The sequence below is a fragment of the Clupea harengus genome, chromosome 9, assembly GCF_900700415.2.
Source record: "Clupea harengus chromosome 9, Ch_v2.0.2, whole genome shotgun sequence".
NCBI classification, from domain to species: Eukaryota; Metazoa; Chordata; class Actinopteri; order Clupeiformes; family Clupeidae; genus Clupea; species Clupea harengus.
In genome coordinates, this window is record NC_045160.1 from 1954749 (window position 1) to 1977093 (window position 22345).

The window sequence follows — 22345 nt, forward strand, 5'->3', positions numbered from 1 at the left end:
CAGGAGATTAACCCAATTGAATATACAGTTCTGAAAAATCAAGTTGAAGATTTGACAATGCCCCAACATGGTAGCAGGAACTCCGTACCAAACAGAAAAGTCTGAAATTGTCCACTGTAGAACAGACCCCAGATGCAGCCCTCAGTTCTCAAAAAGACAACTCCATTTCTATAGCCTGACTCCGCCCGCCTATTGTTCCCAGGTCAGTTTTCGCTGGGATTATACTCACAAAGTGAATGCGTGTCTGGTCATACCAAGCTACAATGGCCCATTTGTATTCTAAAAATCCAAACAAATGAGAAATACCTGATAAAGCAGTTGAGGAAACAGTCCACATAACTGAGACATGTGTCCATAAACTAAACCTGTCACTTCTTAACACTGGTCACTTCAGTTATACAGTAATAGTTGTTGTTGTTACACCAGATAATCCCCTTCTGTTTATATACCTATAAGCATATTTTTAAAAGGAATACACTAAAGATAGAGTTTGCGATTCTGGCAAAATGTTGTTGATGTTTCAGCTCAACAGCCAATCAAATTAGACCCCCTTCCCTGCTCCTGAAGCAACATGTTGACTGGCTGTGTATGGCTCGGTCTGAGCCACAATTTGTCCTGTTTACAGAGCCAGGACTGTGTGTTTATTTGAGCACACTCACAGAACGGACAGCTAGAGGACTGTGAGGCACAATTCACTGAATTTTACTAAATGTGTATTGAATCGCAGACTGCACCTTTAATAGAACTCCCCAAGTAACCCAAGTAATGCAATTTAATTTGTTCTAATCTAAAGCAAAAGACCCAAATAAACCACTCTTTTTTTCCCCAACAACTGACTCACCAGTTCATCATAAAACCACACAGCTGCGCTGAAAGCCTTCTCTGAGAGGAATGGGGGGATTATTTATATTTTTCCAGCAACTTCCAGTTCAGCTCAAGATCATTTATTTGTCTGTGTGTGTCTGTGTGTGTGTGTGTGTGTGTGTGTGTGTGTGGTATTTAAAGCAGCAGCAGTGGTTCTTGTATGGTTTTTGGGCACTTAAAAAGAAGAGGCTTAGGAGATCCTCTCGTAGAACAGGAGGTAGGCTTGGGAACTCTGCGCTTTGGCTTCCGTGACAGGCTGGACGCTTGAGTCACTGATGTAAAACCACGATCCTGCCGGTGGCTCACCATCACCTGATCACAACAGATGATTACAGTTAGAAAACAGAAGGGGGAAGAGTTTGGTATTGTGATACCTTAGACATACTGACAAAAAAAAAGCAAAAGAGAGGAGTGGAATGCCATGATGCTAGTTGGCTCTATAAAATGCCAAGCTTGCTCGATTTGACATGTTTTTAATAGAATGTCAATGTGCCAGAATATTCAAGCTACTGTAAGCGACCCTTTTTCCAGAATACTTAAGTTAGCTGTCTTTACATTCTGACAGCCTTCATGAAAACTCTCCTCTGCCCTCTAACCAGCAATTACAAATTTCAATTTGGAGTGACCTAACCAATCAGAAAACTTCCAAAGAAGTCTCTGTGTGCACAGCGCACGGAAGGGAGGTGATGGACTGGTATGAAGGAGGTTACCAAGAACTGCTGTCGTCCCTTACAGCAGCTTTACAGTAAAACATCCCAAATACATCAAATCATTATTTCCCAGGTGGGCTTGCTTGCAATAAGTCACCGTATCGCAAACATCTGACCACACATAAAAGTTTAAAATGCCTACCTTGCTTGGCTGCACCATTGGATGACATGTTTTGACAGTGAGGCCGAGCTTTCACGTAGGCAGTGTAGTGCCCCGATCTCATTGTCCCACTGTGCTCAACAATCCCATAGAGGCTGTACAGCACCTGAGTCATTCCCTCTGACACGTTCTGTTGGCAGAAGTCATAGCCAGTCTGAGAAATGTTCCAGAGCACGACACAACACCAGTAATCAGTGAAACAACACAAAACAATAACTCATTTCACAAGAAAGCTGCTTACCTTGCAGTTGACCGAGCAGTATGGTGCCAAGTCTAAAAGTTGAGGGAACTGGACATGACGGTTCACCTTGCATACACTGTAACCAACCTGGAGGACGATATGGATATGGCACAATATAGTGAGGCTATATTAACATGTCTCCCTTTCATTGTTGGAGTTTTAAAGATGATTACGGGTTATCAGCATGTCTGTCGACTACTGTGAAGTACACCAAGAGTCCTTCAAACTGATTGTGTTTGCATAGTAAAACACGTCCTCTCGTTTTAAGGCATCTCTTTGTAGTGAAGCAGATAATTAGCCGTGGTGCACTCAAGCATCATTGAAGGGCGTCACGGCGGATTACCTGTTGAAATCTCTTCAGGTGAAGTGTCAGCACCGGTGGCGGAGACGAGATGAGCATCTGCTTCAGGGCATCTCTGTACACATTCTTCTTGGCGCCTATACAACAGAACACCACATCTTACTTGCGTCCCCAAGCACACATTAGCAACAGACCATCCCACAACGACTGCCTATTATAGAAGACAATCCGATGGAGGTACCCACTTATGAAATCAAGTTTTTTCAAGTATCTAAGATAGCTAAACAGGTAGATTATGGTGCCAACACCAAAGCAATGAGCTCTACCCCCAGGGAAGATGAGCAGTTCTCTAGTCTAGTCTGTCAAAACAAAGTCCCAATCTTCCCAAAAACGTGTGTTTTATCATGTTCTTGGTTTCTAAGGGGAGGAGTCGCCTACGTTTTTTAGTTATTCGATTATTGGTTATTAGATAACGGAGGAGAGGCAAGGGGTTACCATGGGAACGAAAGAGATTTATGCCCAGGCAGAGATTGAATTCGCTTTTTGGAATGCGAGTTAGCTCAAGCAACCTGTTTAGAGGGTTTGTTGTTTTAGGCGCTCCTTCCAACCAGAGTTTAGCCCGTCATCAGAGGGCAAATCTGTCCCTTGGGTTCAACATTAACCACTGTCTCCTGTCTGTTGTGCCCTTAAAATGCAAACAGGGAAAACGCAAATGCCACAATACTCTACCTTCTGCACTCTTTGAAGCAGACTGGTGTTTTGTGCAGGTGATACACAGCAAGCTGTTACTCTGGCTAAGCTTCTCCACTTCGGTGAACTGGATGAGGCAGGACGCCACGGAGCACTCCTGCTTGTCGGGCGTCGTCCTGGTGGCTAAGGTGTGGAAGGCCTTCTCTGGGTCCTGGTTCACCACAGTGTACTCCCGGCTCTCATCAGACACTTCCCCATTCTCAGTGCCAGGCTCACAAGACTCCAAAGTCCCATTTAAGGACAAGTGTTTCAGCTCTTCAGCCAATTTCTCCTCCTCCTCCTCTTCCTTCTTCTCCTCCTCCTCCTCCTCCTTCTTCTCCTTCTTCTCCTCCTCCTCCTCCTCCTCCTCCTTCTTCTTCTTCTCCTCCTCCTCCTCCTTCATCTCCTCCTCCATCTCCTCCTTCTCCTCCTCCTCCTCTATGAAGGCTACCTCTGCCACATCCTCTTCTGCTTCCTCGTCTTCCTCGTCGGTCCTGCCATCATTATTCTGTGTCTTAGAACTCTGGTCCTCTGCAAGCGCCATAAAACGATTGCTGACTGCAGAATCATCTGCGGCCTCCTCCTCCTCCTCCTCTTCATCTTCCTTCTGCTGCTGCTGCTGCTGACCTTCATCCTTGGACTCATCATCCATCTCCTTCTGGCCCTGCTCTGAGTGATCTACCTCTGACAGCTGGTTCGTGTCCGTCTGGGTTTTCTCCTCAGTCTCGGCGCCGGCGTCTGGTTCTGTGGATGTGCTCTGTGGGGCTGACGCTTCTGCATCACCGCCACCCATCTCGTCCTGGCTCCCTAGCTCGTCCAGTGTGACTTTCACTTCCGGCTTCTGCTGCCGCCTCTGGTTCTATAAATACATAGACTTTCCAGTCAATGATCTGACTGATCTGAATGGATATCAATCATTTCAAGCTTGCTTTAACAATATAGTTCAATTTTATTTATATAGTGCCAACACAATAAGTTGTTCAAGGAGCTTTACAGAGCCCAGGGCCTGAAACCCCCTGAAATAGTGCATTTGATTCTCAGGCAGCAAACACACTGATACATGTACACATTCATTATGCTGTTAGTTCCTATGAAGTCAAGTGGTTTTAATAAATATGTAAAGCTGTGGTCATCTGAATATTTGTGGCAGTATGACTAAAACATGATGAAAGGGACATTTTCAAGTGGTTCGCCTTGCTGGTTATTCATAAATGAATTACCCTGAATGGTACATGATGAAGACACATTGCGTAAAAGGTTACCTTAGATTGTTTCTTGGCCTGCTTCTTGGCTTTTTTCTGCTGGTACTTACTGCCAGACCCTGTTGGCAAGTCATCATTCCCATTGGTCACCGGAGTAGGACTGTCCATACCATCATCACTCACACTACTCCTCTGAACCACTTTCTTTTGATTCTTTTTCCTGTATGCCTGTGGGGAACAGAGCAATATTATTACTCTTAAACGGCTCAATATGCATAAGTATTCATTAAATCTTCACCTCAGAAAAGGCTGTGGGTTACATTACCTCATCTGAAACAGGAAGTGACAAGTCAAGGAACATTTCCGTCACTATGGACACCTGGGGGGAGCAATAAGTACGGTCAGACTCTTCATTTGCCAATATCAGCTCTTGTACCAAAGTGAGTGCTACAGAATACTAGTACTTTTACTACATACCGTCTTGCATTCTTTGCACATCACTGTGCTGGTCATCTCTCCCCCAAAGACGTGGTCAACAAAGTTTTTGTGCGCTCCATTTTTCTCATAGTCTGTAAACGAAGCATTGCACAATTAGAAAATAAATAACAATGAAGTAAGAAGTGTACACATCATGAATTGGGAATGCTGCCTACGTTTAATCAATGTCTTGGATTCTTCTGAATCAGCATTCTTTCCAGAGCTCTTCAGAACTTCTGATATTCCAGAATGAATTCTCTGTGAACAAAGGCACATTTTAAATTTGCTGTTGGAATAGTAAACCACTCTATTAAAAAAATCAATCAATCAATCACTTCCTCCAACATCTCAATTATCTAAACAGCATCAGGTCTTACTTTAATTTCCTCAGCTCTCATACCGTCCAGCAAATACCGCAGAAGCTCCTGGCTGTCCTGCTGCTGGAAACCTTTGAACCTGGCAGCCCTGAAGTAGTAATCAGGAGCATCAGTCAGTGGGCCTTAAAGCGCTGTTTCACTTCCTGCTTTTCTACAAAAGTTCACAACCGTTCCTGTACCAGAGTTAGAGGAGAATCTAGGGGCTCAATCCAACGTTGTTTAGCCAGACTTACTTTTTACACACTTGGGTGAACAGCTCCCTGGGAGTGACAACCCCTTTCTTGGTTTCCTGGATCTCGTTAAGCAGCTGCCACATGGAGAGGGTAAGGGATCCGGGTTGATCTAGCTGCACTTCAATGGGCTCCTGTAGAGGGGGGTGGGGGGGGGGGGAACTGGTCAATTAATGAAATTGAACAGCTATTGAAGATGGAGTGCTTGAACCACCTTCCAAAAACTGTGTCTGATGTAAGGCAAGTGTTTAACTATTAAAAGAGGAAGAGAGCTGTGTACTTTAAGACGACAATTTGTCATCCCATGCATTTCCTTTTGGGTGTGTGAGGGGTTGCATTGCAGAGTATTAAATCACAATTTTTTACTGATTAGATCAGCTCAGCTCACTGCAAAAATAGCTACCGAGTGTTAAATCAGCACCACCAGTATCAGCACAGATCAGACCTTATCAAACCCATTTAGGACACGAGCCCTCAAACATCCTTAAGGCTTAGACAGCTTTATCCAAATAACTTTAGGACATGATTTCATTCCAGAGATATTCCAAAAAACTGTGTCCCCAATAATCATACACATTCTACATATCTTTGTAATTGCATTTGTCTGGATTCTTCCTGTCCTAAATAATACATGGCCACCTGATAAAAGTCAATGTTCACAAGTATTGAGAACCACTATCTTTTTTTCTTTATAATAACATAGTGCCTATATAGAAATAATGACCAAAAATACAGTCAGACATGGTGATGAAGTAAAAAGGTAACAAGTAGCAGTTTACTCACCAGTTCTGAGGAGACGCTAGGTGTCAGGATCACTCTGGTCTTCTCATTAGTAACACCACCGAGGACCTGCCTCAAAAGCGATGTCTGTGACAGGTTCTGTAGAAATACAGGATTGGTCAGAAAAGAAAAATGGAGATCTGATTTATGGGGATAATTAGGCTTTTCTCATGACTCTTCCAATACCATGTCTGATTTTTTGGGGACCTAATTTGAAAATGCAAACAAGGCATTATTATGCTGATACCACCCACATGGGTCCAAATAATCGACTGCAAACGTTGGCAAAATAGGGAGTTGGCAAATTAAGTTCACTATCTGTGATTTCAGTGCTTCCCAGAGACATAGCAAACACAAAGGCCCATTAAAGTGTAACTTCTCCCCAGGTCTGAGCCTAACTACACTAAAAGGTGGGCATGGGAACGGGGGTGGGTTATGAGTGCATGATAAGTCAGTAAATGAAAATAATTAGAGGGCATTAACAAATTAATTTCATGACGTAGATATGTACCAACCGGTCGACTCTACGTCTGAATTGGCCTTGCAGGGAGAGCTGTGGCACAAGCAGCAGGCCCGACCATGAACGGGCTTGAACGCCCACGGGGACCCGGGTTCGAATCCGACCCGCAGTCATTTCCCGATCCCACTCCCCACCTCTTCTCTCCAGCTCATTTCCTGTCAAATCCTTCACTATCCTATCTGATTAAAGGCAAAAAGCCCAAAAATAAATCTTTAAAAAAAAACTGGCCTGGCAAAGTTCAGGGCTGATTTAAACAAGTAGATGCCATTTTGAGCCACTTTCAACCCAGAAAATGCAGATTTTTATAAATTGGTCATTGTAAATTTAACGCGAACATGATCAAATGAATACATTATTGAGGATTTGTATAAATTTGGTAATTATGTGTAACACCAACACCAACAGTGATGTGTTTCATCGCAGTACCATTATCTAATTTAGTTGACAACTCATAAAAAACACAAATTGTGCAGTACCTATTTAATGCATGATTATTACCCTGTAAAAACCCCAGTTCAAGTAAGAGAGCAATGTGTCACAAAATTACCGCAGATCAAATTCAGGTGTCTGGTATATGGAGAGGACCTAAAGTATCTGAACTTACATTATCATAAAAGGACATGAAACAGTAAATGCACGAGGACTAGGTTGTTCTTTCTATTCAAAGAAAACAATTCTTCTCCCTCACCTGTACAACAGCATTGAAGAAACAGGTGTTCCCAAGATTGCTTAGACCCTTGACTGAAAGAGCACCACTGTTTCCCACCGCCTCAGTCTTCTTTTCCTTTGGGCTGGCATCTTTCTTAACACTCTTCTTTTGTCTGCCTTTGCTCTCCTTTTCTTCCTCCACATGGTTGGCTTCCTCGTCCTTCAAGTCATTACGGCTGACTCTTGGTTCTTCTACAAGCATCCCAGCAAAACAAGGGATTATGGTGAAAAGGATGGGTGGTAAAAGTTTAATATCATCTTTTCAAGCAATTAGTAAAAGTAAACATAATCATGTCACATTTTCAATGAAGACACCATAAAAAACTTGGACCCACGGTTAATGCACCGGAATGTACTAAAACTGTTATAATAAGGTGTTGCATCACAAACTCACTTGTTTTTTTTACTTTTCTTTCACTGTCTGACGGTGCCAGTTTTTTTATATTGGCCACCAACTGAGCCAGTTGTCCTGTGCTTGAATACTGAACGTCGTCATCACAGATGTAACACCTGCAAGATGGAGACCAGATAATTATGTATGCATAGTAGGGATGGGCATAATTAATCGACGATCGATTAATTGATCATTAAGAATTTCCTCGATGAAATAAATTTTTCATCGATTAAAACTAATGCATGTTCTGTTGCGTAGTGTGCGTGTAATTTATTTATTTTAGGGCTGTCAAAGTTAACGCGTTATTCTATGAGATTATTGTGGCCGAGATGAATGCAATAAAATATTTGAACGCAACTTTGTTTACTTCCGGTGCGCGTTGACCCATGGCACGAAACCGCCGCGTGTCTGCAGTCAGTTAGATGGAAGAGACCGAGACGGTAGTTGAAGATGGAGAGAGCTGAGGGATTGTTGGGCGGAAAGTTTCTGTTTAAGAGGCAAAATGACAGAACAATCGACAAAACTAAAGTTGTATGTAGCATTTGTCAAGCTGAATGTAGCTATCACAGAAGCAGCTCGTCTTTAAGTTATCACCCTAATGCAAAGCACCCGACAGAAAGCAGTCCCAGGTTAGATGGTCGCCAACCCACACTCCACGACTTCTCTAGGAAATGAACTAGACCAGTCCGTGAAAAGGTTACCAACGCTGTAGCAGTTTAGGTTGCCGGTGACTGTCGGCCCATCAACATAGTTGAAGACGGTGGGCTGACTGAGGTGATTCGAATTGCTTCAGGGGACAATTCTTACGATTTACCGTCGAGGGGCACCATTGTGTCTCGCATACATTCCTTGTATGACGGCGAGAGAGCACGAAAAAAATACAATTAAACAACAGTGTCTAAAATACACGCTGTCTGAAGTGATTACTCGTTAATTTATAAGATTTAGTCTTTAGAAGAAAACAAACTTTTAATCACGATGAATGTAGATGAATGAATTTCAAAATGTGAGATTAATTAGTTAGAGAGAAAAAAAAGTTGTGTTTATGAGCACCAGCTTCTAGCTGTCGGCCTCGCTGCTTAAGAGTACAGCAGCGCATATTTTCAAGTGTAACCATTGAACAGATCCCGTTTAACTGCCACAAGAGTTGTCCATCTTGTAAGTTTAACTGCCACAAGAGTTGTTCATCTTGTAATAAAGATCTCAATGAGGAAACACGCTGTTTTTTTTCTATTTTCACTGCATTTTAATATAGCCTATAAATAGTGAATTTTAATATAAAAATATTAATGATTAATCGAAAATCGATCGTTAATTCTCCCGACGATCGATTAAGACAATTTAATCGAATGCCCATCCCTAATGCATAGGGACTTAACCAGCACCCACTGGTACAGGAAGAAAATATGAGAGAGAGCACGAGAGAGAGAGAGAGAGAGAGAGAGAGAGAGAGAGAGAGACTACTAACCACACACTCCAATTGTCCAGATTCAGTACAAGGCAATGCGTATCTGAACGTGGCTTCTCAAAGTGCTTCACAGCATGTTGATCTTCTGAGTATCTCCCACAGCCCTTTCAAATAACAAAGGCATTGTTTGCATTTTGAAGAGCAAACAGCACAAGGCTCATGAAATTCTGTGAAGAACTTCAAATTCAAATTCTAGAACTTTAAAAATGTCATTTCAAGTTGATAACACTTAAATAATTAATTTTGTCTAAAAGTAAACAACACTATTAAAGGAGCATGCAATCTTTGACACACATCAAGTCATACCGTAGAAAAGCAAAATAACTCTACTTACTCTGTGTCCACATTTCAGACACACCCATAGAACCTGTGGCTCTCCATTAATTTCATCCTCAGAATTTGTGTTCAATCCCCCTTGGCAGTCTTGACACGAGTTCCAATCTACATCTGGAGCAGTCCTCTTAAACAAGCTGTGGTCTATTCCCTTGCGAATGTGGGAACAGGAAGGGCCTTGACAGAGATTGAGAGACTCTTTAATCTTAGATTGAATCATTCACACATTGTGCGTTCCTCCAGGGATTCAATTAGGGAGTTACCTGTCAAGTCGATGCAGTCTTCCTCTTTGGAACTTTTGTCCTTTCCTTTCTTCTTACCCATCGCGAATGGCAGAGGATTACCTAGAAAATCTAGCAACAGGGAATAGACAACAATTAAGGTCACTGGATACGACCACTTTTAGTTCGCTCATTTTAACCCCTCATTTAATGGCATCTAGCAGACACACAAGCAAGTGCAAAATGGCAAGCAGCACGAGTGGCTTCATTTCAAGTTAGCTGCAGTTGTAGCATATTCTGTAGGTGATAAACATCCCTATGCAATTACAACAAACTCTAATAAACTTGTCGCTATGTGGCAAACATTAGCTATAACTGTTCCATATACCAGTCTGTAATGTTAGCTAACCTAGCTAGTCACCTAGATAACTATATTAACTTTACCAATTGAATACTGGTCATTGCTAGCTAGCGATACGTTTACGAGAAACGTTGACGTTTTGCCAGATTGGTAGTAAAATGTTCAATCTGCATTCACGTGTAACATTAACGTTACAAACCCCAATATGTAGAGAAACTTTTCTTTGAGAAAACTAGCCTTAACACAATAACAGTTTGATAATGTCAACATGGCTAAAAATGATTAGGAGCCCCGTTATCTTAGTACATAGCATAACGTTGCATCGTTTAGCTACGTTCTTCCATTCAACGCTACCTGAAGTTAATAGCGTAGATATGAATGTTCTTTAAGCTGAACAGAATTCAAACTGCCGCGTTGTCGACACATCATCCTCATTCTAAATAAAAGTGGAGGTCCATAAAAACGCAATTCTAAAATCTAAAAAAAAATCATATGGTGCATTAACGCTAACATGATGAAATTAATACATTCTTGAAGAACACTGAGTCAGAAATGAGACTAACGTGGAATCACCAGATGCTCTCAGGAAAACGATTCACTTCCTTCTGCACCGGAACTGTTTTACGATGGCTACACTGTTTTGCAGATATCCATGCAAAGTGGATAGATCAACGATCAGCTATGGTTTACTGCTGTAAAAAGCGGATTGTCTACACATCACTACCAGGTCTGGCTACACATGGTTGTCTTGCTTTACACTCGTATTTTAGAACAGCGTAAAAGTCGGCAGTTTCATGTTAGCTTTCGATTCACGCGTTTTAGATTATAAATGTTGCAGAATGTGATTATCAGACCTATCATTATCTGTGATGGTAGTGGCAAAGAAGTGACCTGTTTGTAAGCATAATAGTTGTTAGCATTACAGGGGGGTATGCAGTCGTGGCAATTCATTGCACTTTGAACACTCCCGATTTGTATGTTCTATCTTGAGGATCATATAGACTAAGGTTTTAGTAAACAGCTCGACTGTAGAACAATTGGTAGAACAATTCTCTACGGCTCTGGTCTGTGTGCGCTAAAGAAATGGCACTAGAGGAAGCTGAGGCACAGCTTGCAGAGCTTGAGCTCCTAATAAGCATGTTTCCAAGTGAAGAGGAGTTTGTTGTCTCTGACCAGCTGGCTTTTGCAGAACTGAGGGACTACGTTGAGGGGGTCTCCACAACACCTCCACATTCTAGACCTGACTTTGTGATTAAACACAAAACGGACACTGTCACCACAAAAGGGGTGAATACTTGACATATGATGTAGTGTGTCATTTTTTTTCATGATGAAATGAATCCTGACAATCTATTTGTTTTTGGATTAAGAACCTAATGAGGTGATATCTCGCCCCTCAGGTGGACATCACAATCTCGTGCACGTATGTATCTGACTACCCAAAAGTCCTTCCAGAGATTTCTGTGAGGTAAATACTAATGTAATACAAAACTATATCTCGGTGGTGGGGGAAGGGGTAGGCTATAAATATATTACTAATATGTGGTTTTATTTTCAGTACAATAATATGTTAATGATTGATGGTTGTTTCCTCTTTACTATTGTTTTCCCTGATTTGTCAGCTCACTCGTGTTTTCTCACCTGACAGGTGTGCTCATCTTAGCAGAGCCCAACAAACCCATCTGCACAACGACCTGAACTTGTACCTGCTGGAGAACTGCTCTGGAGAGGCTTGTCTGTTATCAGCGTTCGAGTGGGTAAAAGATAATGCAACTCAGTACATTGACAAGAGCTTGTCAGCTCCTGTTCCCAAGAAAGATTCAACGTTAGTGCCCACCCAGGAGACATTCACTCGGCTCTGGATCTACAGCCATCACATCTACAACAAGACTAAAAGAAAGAACATTCTGGACTGGTCCAAGGAACTCAACCTCTCTGGCTTTAGCATGCCAGGCAAGCCTGGGGTCGTTTGTGTGGAGGGGCTTAGAACCCCCTGTGATGAGTTTTGGAGCAGGTATCTATGACTATAATGATACAGACAAATTTGAGAAGTGGAATTAGGTTGTGAAAAAAAGACCATCTTAAGCAGTGTATTGTGAAATGTGATTAATTACTCAACCAACAACTTCTGTAGAGTGTTTAAACAGGACACATCATAAAGGAGGAGAATAAGGCCTATGGAAGGGCTTTGTATCATGAGATTTGCCTAACTTCCACTTTAGCCTAATCTATGGGTGGGCAAATAGAATTTTAAAAAGCCAAAGAGAAAAAAAAAACGCTTTCCAATGCTTTCCTTTAAAGTCTTATTTGAAGAGCAGCCTCAACATATCTTTCACATCACTCCTTATTTCCTCAGAGTAAAGTGCCTGACATGGAAGAGGATCATGATTCGCCATCGAGAGGATATCTCTTTGGACGGCCAGGATGGCAGCATAGATGAAAGCGTGGCCTCGCTCCGCAAGTTCACGGGGTTCGACGAGGCTATTTTTGATCCCCATGGAAACCGAGGAAATCACATGGACCTTGGGCAGCTGTACCAGTTCCTCAGTGAGAAGGGTTGTGGGGAGATTTTCCAGTTGTACTTTGGGATTGAGGGGAAATAGCAGTGGTCCCATGGAGAAGATAAGAGACTCTATAATCCTGTGTGCCCTCAGAATGCAGCAGTCTATATGAAATAAAACACATTATATCCCCCCACCACCTCCCTCCTCCAGCGCTCTTTTTGTACCAAACAAAACAATCTCACTGTACAGTTAAATGGTTTTAAACAACTGACAACGTTAACAGTGATGTTTCCTGCATTACTGAGGTTGCATCAGACTGAGGTGAATGTGTTACTATTAGCATGGATGAAGAGGGAAAAAATACTTACAGCAATTTATTGGTACTGGGCTAGCAGTTGTCGAATTAGTGCCTGTAAGGAGCTATGAGCTATTTTCCCCACCCAAATACAAGTCAGCCACAACATTGGAATGAAAATGTCATTGTAGATAAAAGGTTGCATACTGTTGCATGTTGAGACTCTGAGAGATTAGGTTTGATATGACTGAATGGATTGAGCCTTCAGTTGCACTCATGGCTTAGAGGAGAGACAGAGTTGAAATCCCAAATTGAAATGCAGTCCCTCTAGATTACTGAAATCTCACCACTGTCAAAGTAAATTACTTCATATCCATGAAGGAAGGAAGGAAATTATAAATTCTGACTATTGTAGACTAGTATTTATTGTTACACTAGGACTCTATTGCTCGTAGCTTGACTGTTCTCTCCCTTGTACGTCGCTTTGGACAAAAGCATCTGCTAAATGACTAAATGTAAATGTAAGTGTAGACTCATGAAATATGTTATCAGTGGGCCTACAACGACACCGAATTCTCTCTCTCTCTCTGTGAATGGAACTATGTTTGTGTTTCATTCAAGCTAAATTCCAATTCAGTGAAAACCAACCATTCTAATAAAGGGCAATGGATAGACAGCGTACCTTTCCTCATGACAGATTATAGCATGCAGCTGTGATACTAGTTACAGAACCTGTTTAACTTTTGTGTACAGTCTAAATCCATATAATTTTTTAATTATATTTGTATCAACCGTTTCAATATATAACAGGGTTTGATTGTCATTATGGCATGTAATAGTTGCTTTAAATCAAGGTTTCAGCAATATATCAAATCACCATCACATACATTACTACCATTTTTGACATTATGAAGTGTCATGTCCTGGAAAGACCACAAGAGGACAGTGATTTTCTAGTATTTTCCTTCCCCCCATCGTCCCTGGATTGGTTCTGCTTACAAATTAGCAAACAATTTTTGGTAGGTGTTGAAATGGCTTAAAGTGGCATTACTCCATCCTGGCCAATACAGCTTAAAAACCTAGCTGTCCTTGAAAAAAATACCAAAATGTGCATTGGTATATTTATATATTGTTATTTTAATCAGGCACTCTGATATATATCTGCGCCATATGCTACCATGAGGTTAGGGATGCTTCAGTAGAGGTCTAAATAAAAATTCTCCACAAACATATCAGTGATCAGCAAAATGCAATGGGAGGGTTATTACTCCCTCTAGTGGTCATTGATATTTATGTATGAATTGGACATTTTTCACAGCACTGCAGAATGCCTCAGTTATCATGTTGATACCTCCGTATTTTCATTTGTAGTACCATACTGAAGGTTTATGCAATTTTGCCCTACATCTCAAACCAGTCTCTGAATGAGAGTAAAGGTCATCTACTCCAGTCCTACTTCAGCTCAAAATGCAGAGCTAATGTGAAGAGAAGCAAGATGTAATCTTGTTTAGATGGACTTCCAACGTTATCACTCCGCTTCTGGGTACTGGCCGGTATCTCAGAATATCAGTGATTAGGCTGTTTATGATGAGATATTTCTGATATAATTTTAATGAATCATTACTGCTCTATTCTCATGAACTTTACATTGGCTCTAGTCTATATGTTATGGTTACATTGCAATAAATCAACTGTGGACACACAAGGCAAGTCAAACCAAGTTTATTTGTATAATACATTTTGTGCACAGTGTCAGTTCAAGGTGCTTCCCAGTGAGAATAAAAACGTTAATGCCTGTTAATGTTAATGTGAATGAATGTGTATGAGCTGTCACAGTTGTGTGGATAAGTAAGCAACAATGTAATTAAAGTATTGCATGTACTTGTGTTGATTTATTTCCAAAGAGCATGACTCAACTTTTGATGAGTTCACATTAGAATAAAAATGCATTCAACTTCCCTTTGTTGCTAACTCCATTATAAATACAATTTACACGATATAATTTAAGCGTTACCATTACATTTCATTTTAATTTAAGGAAATTGGCTTTACCTAAAAAGCAATCTGAACTTGTGAAGTAAATATCAGATCTAAAAAAGTCATGCTATTTCTGCAAAACAGTTTATGGGTTATGTCTGAAAATGAGGTAAAGTATGATCTTCAGCGGTGATTTTCCAGATAGAGGCAGTCAGACCTGTGAGACGATCTGTGCCAATGCATTCCTTACTGTCTTGTCTTAAAGGCCATGTTATTTTAAAGGGCACTTCTTGTACAATGCTTTGGGCAGCCTTGGCTGTCTGTAAATGTGCTATGAAAGGAATTTGTGTTGACCTGACTTGAGTTACTGTGTCCTTCACCAGAGAATTGTTGAGTGAGAACTAGGCCTGTAGTGAAATATTACGTTTCTCCATATAGGTGACGTGACTTTAAATACGACGAGGAGACTGTAAACAAACTGAGAGCAGTACCGAATGTGGAAACATCCATTTTAGATCTGATTGATGGCTGTGCTTTCTGGGCTATCATGGTTTTAGAGATTTCACCAACTCTGTAATAATTTTTTGAAGAATCCTTCAAGCCTTTCTCCCATCTCTGAGCAGTTGTCCACTCGAACCCTCCCATTATTGAGAGAATGATATGAGTAGTGGTCGGGGGTTTAGAAGAGAGAGTAGAATAAGCTCCTCATCTGAGCGGAATATCAATAGTTGTCACGACAAAGAAACACTGACCTCATGTGATGTGTGAAGAATCTCCACTTGAGTTGCTGAGGGTCTATCACCAGCTACACTTCAGTTCCATAGACTTAAACAATCCAGTGTTAGTAATAACCCTATAAGATGGATCACGTGATACAGTGCATTTTTCTATATGGTACATCGAGGCTAGTTCAGTGGATGCTGTCCCCCTCCCATCGCCACCATCAAAAAAGACACTAATAATATGGACCTCTGCAAAACGCAACACACACTCACCCACACACACATACACCCTCACACACGCGCACGCACACACACACACACACACACACACACACACACACACACACACACACACACACACAGACACAGGATGAGAGGACTGATTTGAGTCTGAGGCAGCTGTGCAGCATGGCAAGGTCAGAGGCGCGTAATCCGCGGCCTCATTCATGCGAGATTAAAAACCTGCTCCCGAGTTTTGATTAAGAACCAGGGTTAGAAGATTAAAGACCAGCAAACAAAATGAAAGCAGTTTTAAGCCCAATCCCGGAATTCATCAAAATACCAAAACCTTAAACTGTCATTACAACGTGAGATTAATGCCAAGCCACCCCCCTCCCCAACACACACACACACACACACACACACACACACACACACACACACACACACACACACACACCCTTACTACTCTGCCGCCAGTAGTTTGTCTTCTAACTGTCCTTCTGGACACTACAGGTCAAATTCTGTCAAACACTGAGATAGTTTCTGTCTTTCTTTTTTTTCCAAGAAAGTTACTTTTACCGAACTTCACTGCATGCTTTGTTATGGACTGTGCCTGAGGCCTTCAAGGCATCCTTCTGTCTGTCTGTGTCTGTATTTTTTAACACATCTGCAGCCTATGATTCAATCCATTTTTGTCTCACATAGCTTACCCACTGTCAGTAAGAGAAGCCTGGTGTGTGTGTGTGTGTGTGTGTGCCATGTGACTGATTCATGGCAAAGGGATCTGGCCATCCATCCAACCATGCATCCATCCAGGCAGCTTGGCAGCTTGCGAGCTAACCAGTCAGAAAACCAGCTGGACCTCTATCTTACTGCCCTCCAGAATTTTGCTTTGGCTTATCATACTCCTGCTCTGGCTGAACCCTCCCACTTTCAGTTAGTAGAACCATTCTATTTGGAAGTGAGAAATTAATCTATACAAATAAATTCAAATAAATTCCCATTGGGCAACTAGTTGCCAACTCGCTAGCGCAGGGATGCATGGGGAAATATTGCTGCAATGTAGAAGTTGAAAATGTGACCATAAATGTTTGTGTTCATGCTCCAGAGTCTCCTACTCATCCATTTATGTTTTTATCATGCAGGGCAGGGGCATGAGAACTGCTGACTTATCCTTTTAGTGTCATGACTCATAACATGACACTGTGTCATACCACTATTACAATGTTTTTTTTTTTTTATAGTATTTAAAACTTCAAATGTCTTCTTTTAAACCAGCCATTTGTCCGTAGTCACTACCAAAGCATTAATGGATTACTGAGCATGTGTAAAACTCCATTTGCAAAATAATCTGTAAGGACAGGGGGGTATTGTTACCTTTGTCTTTCTGTGTCTTCCTGTTTGTCTGTGTGCTGTGAGAAGGGTTAGCATCAGGACACAGGTGCATGGGGGGGAAACATCTGAGGATTAAGGCTTGGTGAGGGCGAGAGGGAGGGAGGAAGGCAGTCTGCAAAGGAGTGATTGCCTGCCTGATTTAGGACAGTTACATATCCCTCCCTGGATCCTTTTTGGAAAAATGACCTCATTTCAAGGTATACCATTCATCCCGAAAGCAGAAGTTAGCCAATGAACGTGTGCTGTGATGCCTGTGTGTTATGGGCCGTATATCATTGGACGGATGAGAGTTTACTCCCAGTCCCAGTCTGCTGTTTTTGATTTGTTTTTGTTTTTGTTTCCCACTTCTCTTTTCCTTTTCACCTTTCACCAGTTTTTCTTTTCACCTTGAGGGAAGTCATGTAGCGTGGAAGTGCACACACACACACACACACACACACACACACTCACACACACACACACACACACACGCACACACACACGCACACGCACACGCACACGCACACGCACACGCACACTCACACACACACACACACACACACACACATACACACACACACTCTATTTTAGACTGATGGTCATTATTACATCTCTCTCCATCTCTCCCACCCCTGATAAATGCTGTTATCTCAGACTTCACGCCTCCCTCTTGAGGGCAGAGAATGAAGTCCCTCTGGGACGGCCCATCTCATTCTCGCCGTGTTTGCCCTGCGACTCGGAGATAGCCGGAAGATGCGGCAGCATTTCACCCCCTCGGCTCCGATTGTATCGCTGCATCTTCAGCCCCGCCAAATCCTAAGCTCTCGGGGGGGGGGGGAAGGACTCCATAGAGGGGAAAACAACTGCTGTAGGAAAGCAGAACACACACTGCTGGCTGCATCAGAGAGACCAGAGGAAGCATGGAATCACACAGTGACGAGTGGGAGAGAGAAAGGAGGGAATATTCATCTGTCTCTCCCTCTCTCTCTCTCTTTGTTGTTCCCCTCTTTGCCTGAAGCCATGGCGAAACTTACTACGGGCTGTTATGCTATCCGTCCAGATTACAGCCGGCACATCAGCGTGCAGTTGATTATAGGGGCAATGCATAGAGAATGGGGCTGGATCCCATTGACAGGATTAAGGGGAAGCGAGCCATAATACCATAATCTCCCAGTGCAATAAGAGACACACAGAGAGAGAGAGAGAGAGAGAGAGAGGGAGAGAAAGAGAGAGAGAGAAAGAGAGAGAGAGAGAGAGCGAGAGAGAAAGAGAGAGAGAAGGTGGCTGTATTGAAGCAGAGGCACAGCGAATAGGGACGCAGGCGCCACCAGACCACCCAGTCTTGGCTCTGAGTCAAAGGAAATGCAGGAAACTGAGCCAGACGGAGATGGAGACTAAATCAGCCCATTACCACCGTCACACACAGACACATCCGCTGTCCATGGTCCTGAAGTCAGAGGAGTGCAGCTGAGAAACTGAACTGAGACACACAGAGAACTCTGAAAGTGGAAATCAACGATGACGCTATACACAAACTATGATGAGGAAAGTTTCCACGGACTGATTTTAATTCTTGGAAGTGGGGGAGGGTGGAGGGGAGATGTACTGCCCAATCCATAAATCAGAATGCTGACACTTTTATTTGCATGTTAAACAGGGCTTTGACAGGTTTCTCTAAGATACTGATGGGGAAACAGGTAATGTTTGACAGTACAGATTGACAGCCTCATAATGATGAAATCAAAATGTACAGTCTACACAAGCCGGGGCTAGGCTCTTGCATATCCTGCAGTAAACTGCAGTTTGTCCTGGAGACACAGTATGAAGAAATCACTTCCACAGCCTTAAAGATTCAGCCTAAAAATATGAACTGTGTGTAAATTATGCAAAATTCAACAGAATTTATCGCAATTTTCCATCTCAAGGCACCAGAAAAAGAGTTTTCTCCTCTTTAATTGCCGGTCATAATTAAAGTGAGTCATGTGGAACCCATTTTCTATCTGTGATTTATGGCAGATTAGGCCAGTGGTGACAATATAGTTGGATTCAAAATGTTTTTTTTTTTTTTTTACTCTGGTGGTTTTAATAGTAATGCACTTGTTGAGCAGATATTGCAGCTTAATGAAATATCTTTGTGTTTTTTACTGCTGGATATTACATTTCCTAAGAATATCTCTCAGTTTAGAAATTATGCTTCAGCCATCGATATATATATCTACTTTTCACTTATGTAGGTCTCTATTAAATGTACATGGTCATGTTAGTTTCCCCTAAGGATGAATCCCATCACTTAGTGTCATAATATACTCATCTTAACCATGATGAACAGTATGAAGCTCAGCTCAAAACTCCCACACAGTTATCCTTGAAACCCTAATGAGGGAATCTCTCATCAGGGTAAACATGGGTTTCCAAATATGACAGGATTTAGAGCAAGACTCCTGTCTGATAAGTGTATGGCCCTTGACTAGCTGATATTATTCCTCAGCTATTTCAGAAATGTCAGACGTCATAGAAACAGTCGGAAACACCTTACTGCGATAAGGGCATATGTGATCATCTGAGTTTAAACACCTAGCATGGTGCTTGGTAGCTCCGGTAACAGAGCTGACTTCTGAGATGACTACATTGTTGGGATAGCAGAGACAGTTCTCTGACTTATTAAAACAGCTTATTAAAACTAAGTCACCTACCTTCATGAGCATGTCACAATAATTTCACACACAAACCAAATGTTTGCCAACTGGTCAATAAATATCTCCCTCTGTTTAGAAAGGTAATGAATAACCTGTGTTTGTCCCCTCAGTGGAAGTGCTGATGCTTAGCTGTTGCTAAACAGATCGAAATCACCCTGAAACCGAGGGGAAGCCTGTGGCAGGCACCTCTGATTAATGCGTTTGTGAAACAGCTGTGTGTGAGCACAGTGTGAGTCCAGTTCGTGTGGCTCCATTCCTAAATCTAGCATTCACCCAACAGTTTATTTGGCAGTATATCTTCCTTTATTTAGCAAGCACTCTTCAGTAAAATGAATTGGAAGTGAAACAAGCCAATTGGTTTTATGATTTGGATTTAGTTTGACTGTAAAGGTTATTTTCACTTGATGAGAGCTAGGTCTGCTTATTTAACAAGCTTTTCGGTGAACTAAATGTTAACATCGAAGTCTTCATATCTCATATAATAAATTGAACAGGAAAACATGTCTTGGTATACAGGAAAACAAATCTATTTAATATGGGGACTGACATCCACTAGGGGTAACCCATAATCATTGCATGATTTCCTGTGTAATGCACAAGGAAGAGAATACCGATTTTGTGGATCTTAAGTTACTTTGAAAGATCCCTCTCTTTCTCTCCCTGAGCACAGAGAAAAGCAAACCTATCATAAATTCCGATAAAGAGCAGACTCCCCAGTCCTGTTTATTCCTCCCTGTTCCACAGGAGATTACTTTAAAACAGGCCACTGCTTAAGAACTACACAAGCAGGCTTATTTAGAAATAAGACTCCCTTATGGCCACACAGAAAAAAAAGAAGTGGGTAGTGTTTTTTTTTTTCCACCACCATTTCCACCACACACTGCTAAGCTGTGTACTGTCTCTGGTTGTTTTTTTTTCTTATTATTATTTTAGAGCTGTTATCCATCTGATCCATTTAGTGTGTGGGTGATATGTGAGATAATGAAGGCTCCTACACGATTTGCTTCAAATGACCTCATTTCCTATTTTTGTTTTCTATGACGGGTGTGGACAACCCTCAAGTGACAGCAGAGGACTTCATAGTATCACAGCTATAACTGAGGATGAAAAAGCAAATTAGTTTACTGGTTGTTAAGGACGGCACTCAAGAAGACGACCACATTTTCGAGATGCATGGCTTCAGTACTGAGACAGGAGGTTTTTTTTTTTTTTTTAGAAATCTTTATTTATTTATTCAGTAAAATCTCTACAGCACTGGAACATGTTTCCATTTAAAGCAGAATGGAAGAAAGATTGAATTTCCAGACGTATATGTTTTGACAAATTGCCAAAGAACATAGAAAGAGAACGAAAACAGAAAATATAACTTCAGCATCATGTCAGTACAACTCACTCACTCAGACATAACAAACACACGCACACAGAAAACACACGCTTATACACACACATACAAACACACCAGGAATTCATAAATGATTAAAAATGTCATCTCAGGTAATCTCACTTTTGTATCATATCAAATAAACTGATGAGCCACATGTTCTTGGTACCTGTGCTCTGAGGGCTCAGGGTCTATGCCACAGTGTCTTTCCTTAACACTCTTCGAGGGTGGCAAAAAGGGAAGCTGGGAGCTCCGGCTCCATCCTTGGTCTTTTTCTTTAATTGCCGTTTTTGACACTTGAGCACCACACCCAGTTCCTCCATTACGGCTCTAAAAGAGGTACACTGCCAAAGAGACAGAATGGGCTCAGTGATGAGCATGTCACATAGCAACCATCGACAGTAGTCACACTGAAATCCTAACATGCGCACACACAGAACAATAGCCAACAACAGTCAGTTTGGATTACTACTAAACATTAAAAAAAATCTAGTTGCTATACACTGCGTAATTTTCAAATGGAAAAGTGCAGATGGAAGGCACTATACCAGACAATATATTTAGGATGACGTCAGTATTTTGACTTTTAATGAATTTTCATTTAGTGTGAGTGAATGCATATAAAATATATTTTCTCAAGAGAAATGTATACATTTACACTGACGGCATAGTGTTATTACAACTATATCAACAGTCACTGGCAATGTTGAATGTTTTATTTACCTACACAGTAATAAATATCTTGCTTTTTTCTAAGTGGAACTAATATTTTCTTGTAATTTTAGAAGTTTCTGTTTGTTGAACAAGATCCAAGCCAATTTCAAGGTACCTACAAATTACAAACACTCTAGGAATCATCGCCCCATCAGATCTGATATTGATTTGCATGTTATAATTTCTGTCTTGCCTTCATGGATTCAAGACCAGTCTCTTTGATGAGGGTTTGTCCTTGGGCAGAAGCTCATAATTATATGGAAATTGTAAAACATGCAAAAGAACTGACAGAAAACAGAGTGCACATTAATTTCAAATGTCAGAGGTTTTACACCACTTCATCTTAGCTCAGGGGGATTTGTGTGTGTGTGCGTGTGCGTGTGC

At 41.5% G+C, this 22345-nt stretch overlaps 3 protein-coding genes across 6 annotated transcripts in view; 1 reads left to right on the plus strand and 2 right to left on the minus strand.

Moving 5' to 3' along the window:
• Positions 1 to 643: 643 nt before the first annotated feature.
• On the minus strand, positions 644 to 10630 carry usp16 (ubiquitin specific peptidase 16). The gene is made up of 20 exons (XM_012830945.3): positions 10431 to 10630; positions 9758 to 9847; positions 9496 to 9671; positions 9162 to 9265; positions 7694 to 7809; positions 7280 to 7491; positions 6075 to 6170; positions 5295 to 5425; positions 5062 to 5149; positions 4861 to 4942; positions 4685 to 4776; positions 4533 to 4586; positions 4268 to 4435; positions 3528 to 3864; positions 3457 to 3476; positions 3006 to 3345; positions 2319 to 2413; positions 1976 to 2062; positions 1717 to 1864; positions 644 to 1176 (listed from the first exon to the last, which is right to left on the minus strand). The coding sequence occupies exons 2-20, from the start codon at positions 9816 to 9818 to the stop codon at positions 1055 to 1057; spliced, it is 2529 nt and encodes an 842-aa protein (XP_012686399.2). The 5' UTR covers positions 9819 to 9847; positions 10431 to 10630; the 3' UTR covers positions 644 to 1054.
• Positions 10631 to 10645: 15 nt separating this feature from the next.
• Positions 10646 to 12776, plus strand: rwdd2b (RWD domain containing 2B). Of its 3 annotated transcripts, none has more exons than XM_031573027.2 (5): positions 10646 to 10803; positions 11266 to 11363; positions 11477 to 11499; positions 11725 to 12090; positions 12433 to 12776. In XM_031573027.2, the coding sequence occupies exons 1-5, from the start codon at positions 10653 to 10655 to the stop codon at positions 12677 to 12679; spliced, it is 885 nt and encodes a 294-aa protein (XP_031428887.2). In that variant the 5' UTR covers positions 10646 to 10652; the 3' UTR covers positions 12680 to 12776. The 3 variants fall into 3 exon arrangements, with proteins under 3 accessions (XP_031428887.2, XP_031428886.2, XP_012686398.2); XM_031573026.2 differs by having other exon boundaries at positions 10649 to 10803; positions 11477 to 11544; XM_012830944.2 differs by lacking the exon at positions 10646 to 10803 and having other exon boundaries at positions 10893 to 11363; positions 11477 to 11544.
• An 8288-nt stretch (positions 12777 to 21064) lies between these two features.
• Positions 21065 to 22345, minus strand: part of grik1b (glutamate receptor, ionotropic, kainate 1b) — a 39641-nt gene continuing 38360 nt past the window's right edge. For both annotated transcript variants that reach the window (XM_031573028.1, XM_012830918.2), the window contains one exon: positions 21065 to 21591. In XM_031573028.1, coding sequence (XP_031428888.1) covers positions 21439 to 21591 — 153 coding nt within the window. In that variant the 3' untranslated portion in view covers positions 21065 to 21438. The remainder of the gene's footprint in view (positions 21592 to 22345) is intronic.

Excerpts from the sequence above, each read along its gene's own strand:
- usp16 (XM_012830945.3), bottom strand. The coding sequence starts at position 9,818 with ATGGGTAAGAAGAAAGGAAAGGACAAAAGTTCCAAAGAGGAAGACTGC. Across the intron at positions 4,777-4,860 it reads ATCCAAGACATTGATTAAAC|ACTATGAGAAAAATGGAGCG; the intron begins GTAGGCAGCATT and ends CTTCGTTTACAG. Across the intron at positions 2,414-3,005 it reads TGCTTCAAAGAGTGCAGAAG|GCGCCAAGAAGAATGTGTAC; the intron begins GTAGAGTATTGT and ends TCTGTTGTATAG.
- rwdd2b (XM_031573026.2), top strand. The coding sequence starts at position 10,653 with ATGCTCTCAGGAAAACGATTCACTTCCTTCTGCACCGGAACTGTTTTA. Across the intron at positions 11,545-11,724 it reads CTTCCAGAGATTTCTGTGAG|GTGTGCTCATCTTAGCAGAG; the intron begins GTAAATACTAAT and ends CTCACCTGACAG. Across the intron at positions 12,091-12,432 it reads TGTGATGAGTTTTGGAGCAG|AGTAAAGTGCCTGACATGGA; the intron begins GTATCTATGACT and ends TTATTTCCTCAG.